Source organism: Oncorhynchus mykiss, chromosome 27 (genome assembly GCF_057628025.1).
Source record: "Oncorhynchus mykiss isolate SJ-2025 chromosome 27, ASM5762802v1, whole genome shotgun sequence".
NCBI classification, from domain to species: domain Eukaryota; kingdom Metazoa; phylum Chordata; class Actinopteri; order Salmoniformes; family Salmonidae; genus Oncorhynchus; species Oncorhynchus mykiss.
Window position 1 is genome coordinate 6,820,001 of NC_143048.1, and position 5,000 is coordinate 6,825,000.

The 5,000-nt window shown below is 45.2% G+C and overlaps 1 protein-coding gene across 1 annotated transcript in view; it reads left to right on the plus strand.

Annotated features, from left to right (window-relative positions):
* Positions 1 to 5,000, plus strand: part of LOC110507396 (uncharacterized) — a 42,198-nt gene that overhangs the window by 24,537 nt on the left and 12,661 nt on the right. The window contains exon 3 of the mRNA XM_036964866.2: positions 2,572 to 2,629. Within this exon, the coding sequence (XP_036820761.2) occupies positions 2,572 to 2,629 (58 nt within the window). The remainder of the gene's footprint in view (positions 1 to 2,571; positions 2,630 to 5,000) is intronic.

The window sequence follows — 5,000 nt, forward strand, 5'->3', positions numbered from 1 at the left end:
TCCATCAGGTTTTCTTCCAGAATGGTCCTGTATTTGGCTCCATCCATCTTCCCATCAATTTTAACCATCTTCCCTGTCCCTGCTGAAGAAAAGCAGGCCCAAACCATGATGCTGCCACCACCATGTTTGACAGTTGGGATGGTGTGTTCAGCTGTGTTGCTTTTACGCCAAACATAACGTTTTGCATTGTTGCCAAAAAGTTCAATTTTGGTTTAATCTGACCAGAGCACCTTCTTCCACATGTGTGGTGTGTCTCCCAGGTGGCTTGTGGCAAACTTTAACGACACTTTTTATGGATATCTTTAAGAAATGGCTTTCTTCTTGCCACTCTTCCATAAAGGCCAGATTTGTGCAATATACGACTGATTGTTGTCCTATGGACAGAGTCTCCCACCTCAGCTGTAGATCTCTGCAGTTCATCCAGAGTGATCATGGGCCTCTTGGCTGCATCTCTGATCAGTCTTCTCCTTGTATGAGCTGAAAGTTTAGAGGGACGGCCAGGTCTTGGTAGATTTGCAGTGGTCTGATACTCCTTCCATTTCAATATTATCGCTTGCACAGTGCTCCTTGGGATGTTTAAAGCTTGGGAAATCTTTTTGTATCCAAATCCGGCTTTAAACTTCTTCACAACAGTATCTCGGACCTGCCTGGTGTGTTCCTTGTTCTTCATGATGCTCTCTGCGCTTTTAACGGACCTCTGAGACTATCACAGTGCAGGTGCATTTATACGGAGACTGGATTACACACAGGTGGATTGTATTTATCATCATTAGTCATTTAGGTCAACATTGGATCATTCAGAGATCCTCACTGAACTTCAGGAGAGAGTTTGCTGCATTGAAAGTAAAGGGGCTGAATAATTTTGCACGCCCAATTTTTCAGTTTTTGATTTGTTAAAAAGGTTTGAAATATCCAATAAATGTCGTTCCACTTCATGATTGTGTCCCACTTGTTGTTGATTCTTCACAAAAAAATACAGTTTTATATCTTTATGCTTGAAGCCTGAAATGTGGCAAAAGGTCGCAAAGTTCAAGGGGGCCGAATACTTTCGCAAGGCACTGTACCCTCAACTTAAAGCAGACTGCACTTTAAGCTACCGGTAATAGTCATGGTTTGATTTCAAATCCAAACTTTTTGAGTATACTTTTATTTTTTAATGATTCACTGTCCCAGTAATTATGGAGGGCGCTGTATATACTGTGCATTCAGGAAAGTATTCCGACCCGTTTACATTTTCCACTTTTTGTTATATTACAGCCTTATTCTAAAATGACTAAATCATTTCCCCCCCTCATCAATCTACACACAATAGCCCATAATGACAAAGCAAAAACAGTTTTTTAGAAATGTCAGCAAATAAAAAACTGAAATATCACATTTACATAAGTACTCAGTACTTTGTTGAAGCACCTTTGGCAGTGATTACAGCCTCGGGTCTTCTTGGGTATGACGCTACAAGCTTGGCACACCTGTATTTGGGGAGTTTCTCCCATTCTTCTCTGCAGATCCTCTCAAGATCTGTCAGGTTGGATGGGGAGCGTCGCTGTACAGCTATTTTCAGGTCTCTCCAGAGATGTTCAATCGGGTTCAAGTCCGGGCTCTGGCTGGGCCACTCAAGGACATTCAGAGACTGTATATCCTGAAGACGGAACAGCTTGGCATTCGTGTGGTTGAGTCCATTTCAGCGGTAACATGGACTTTTTAAAACTTTGTTGCTCCTTGCTGAAATGTAGAATGTTCATTCAAATTATGTTAACTGATGTGGCTCATGAAATGGAATGGTTTTTTTTTGTAATGTCAGTTGAGTGGAATCAACAAATCACAGCACATATTGATGGCTCCACTTCCTGCTTTTACTTCTTGCTTTGCTCCTATGGCCAAAGATGGTGGATACGTTAAGATAGTTCACTCAGGCCGTTTACCATTGGATAAAAAAAAAATCAGTTGCCTGACTGGCTCTCCAATGCAACACTATCTGATTATGGTCTACTTTGTTCATTGGCTGTAATGTAACCAGAAAAAAAATAAGGATTGGGGTGTTTCGCTATGGGTACACTTTGCAATGGCAGCCAGTCCACCCATTATGCCATCAATGACTAGAATGGGGACGCCCGTTCTATTCAATCTATTTATATGGCGGCACATGCAGTCAGGAGCGGAGAAGATTCTGTGTGTCAGATCATTTCAATTTTTATATTTATTATAATATACATTTTTTTGCTTTTCTAACTGTTATTACGATGTCCGCGGTCATTTGGCTGGCCCATTACCATCATCCAAAATCCCATGACCGTCACATCCCTACTGCCATATGGATTTTATGGACGTTTCTGGTTGTGAGTAAAAAAAAAAAGACATTCTTCTTCACACTGCGAGGTTGCAAGGTTGTATTTGTTTCATTTAAATCGGTAGTCCTTCTGTGAGCTACTATGTGTTCTTGGCTAGCTCTTTTGGGTGTTTTTACGCCAGATTGGGGTTAAGAACTTTGTAACAGATCTGTTTGTATCAGAACTACATACGTAGATAAAACTGAATTGACTGAACCTTGTTCTCTCTCTTTGTCCTCCACAGAAATCTTTCTCCTTGGTGTTAGAGGCTCTGGACCATGACAACGAAACATCAGAATCAGGTAAGGCTGGAGAGAGAATTTCCACAGTGTGTGTGTGTGTGTGTGTGTGTGTGTGTGTGTGTGTGTGTGTGTGTGTGTGTGTGTGTGTGCGTGTGCGTGTGTGTGTGGGTGAGAGAGAGAGAGAAAAGCAGAGAAAGAGACAGACAGACTAAATTGCCTTCTTTCTCTGAGCACAGCCAGACTCTCATACTTTCCCACACACTTTAAAGGAAAATAAGCAGTGATACAGACAGACAGACAGGGAGGGAGGGGGACATAGAGTGCATGTGGCCCCCTCCCCTCCCCCTTCCCGTTTGTGACCCGGGGCTATGGTTCCCCTCTGTCCTCACTGGGTCCCCTTGCTGTCTCGAAAAGGAGGTGCAACCAGTATGTGTCTGTTTTGAATGTGTGTCGATGTGCAGGGGAGATGCAGTGCAGCCAATCTGTATGCCTTTACGTGTGTGTGTGTGTGTGTGTGTGTGTGTGTGTGTGTGTGTGTGTGTGTGTGTGTGTGTGTGTGTGTGTGTGTGTGTGTGTGTGTGTGTGTGTGTGTGTGTTTCTAATTGTGCCTGTACGTGTGTGTCAGTGTTTCTGAGGTCTCCCAGTCAGACCCTTTCATTTCACACTCCACTCCTTGTTTCTGCTCATAATCAGAGAAATCTGCATGATAAGGAATGTGAGCAGCATTCTCTAAAAACAGACAGACACACTACATGACCAAAAGTATGTGAGTGGTGCTCTTCGAACATCTCAATTAAAAATCATGGGGCATTAGTATGGAGTTGGTCCCTCCTTTGCTGCTGTAACAGCCTCTACTCTTCTGGGATGGCTTTTCGTTAGATGTTGGGACATGGCTGTGTGGACTTGCTTCCATTCAGCCACAAGAGCATTAGTGAGGTCTGGCACTGATGTTGGGAGGTTAGGCCTGGCTCACAGTCGGCGTTCCAATTCATCCCGAAGGTGTTTGATGGGGTTGACGTAAGGAGTCTGTGGAGGCCAGTCAAGTTCTTCCACACCGATCTAGACAAACCGTTTCTGTATGGACCTCGCTTGGTGCACTGGGGCATTGTCATGCTGAAACAGGAAAGGGCCTTCCCCAAACTGTTGCCCCAAAGTTCGGAAGCACAGAATCGTCTAGAACGTCATTTTATGCTGTAGCGTTAAGATTTCCCTTCCCTGGAACTAAGGGGCCTAGCCCAAACCATGAAAAACAGTCCCAGACCATTATTCCTCCTACACCAAACTTTTCAGTTGGCTCTATGGTAGTGTTCTCCTGGCATCCGCCAAACCCAGATTTGTCCGTCGGACTGCCAGATGGTGAAGCGTGTTTCATCATTCCAGAGAACGCATTTCCACTGCTCCAATGGCGACGAGCTTTACACCCCTCCAGCCAACGTTTGGCATTGCGCATGGTGATCTTAGGTTTGTGTGCGGGTGCTCGGCCATGGAAACCCATTTCACGAAGCTCACGACAAACAGTTTTTGTGCTGAGGTTGCTGCCAGAGGTACGTTAGAACTCTGTAGTGAGCTCAGGTGCATCCTGTTTCCATTGATCATCCTTGAGATGTTTCTACAATTTGTTTGAAGTCCACCTGTGGTAAATTATGATTTGGAAAGGCACACACCTGTCTATATAAGGTCCCATAGTTGACAGAGCATGTCAGAGAAAAAACCAAGGTCGAAGGAATTGTCTGTAGAGCTCCTATACTGGATTGTGTTGAGGCACAGATCTGGGGAAGGGTACCAAAAAAATTCTGCAGCATTGAAGGTCTCCAAGAACACACGGGCCTCCATCATTCTTAAACGGAAGACGTTTGGAACCACCAAGAGAGGGGCCTTGGACAGGGAGGTGACCAAGAACCCGATGGTCACTCTGACAGAGCTCTAGAGTTCCTCAGTGGAGATGGGAGAACCTTCCAGAAGGACCACCATCTCTGCAGCACTCCACCAATCAGACCTTTATGGTAGAGTGGCCAGATGGAGGCCGCTCCTCAGTAAAAGGCACATGACAGCCCACAAGCGTCACGTCTGGAGGAAACCAGGCACCATCCCTACTGTGAAGCATGGTGGTGGCAGCATCATGCTGTGGGGATGTTTTTCAGAGGCAGGGACTGGGAGACTATTCAGGATCGAGGGAAAGATGAACAGAGCAAAGTACAGAGAGAGATCCCTGATGAAAACCTGCTCCAGAGTACTCAGGACCTCAAACTGGGATGAAGGATCACCTTCCAACAGGACAACAAACCGAAGCACACAGCCAAGACAACGCAGGAGTGGCTTCCAGACAAGTCTCTGAATGTCCTTGAGTGGCCCAGCCAGAGCCCGGACTTGAACCCAATCGAACATCTCTGGAGAGACCTGAAAATACGCTCCCCATCCAACCAGACAGAGT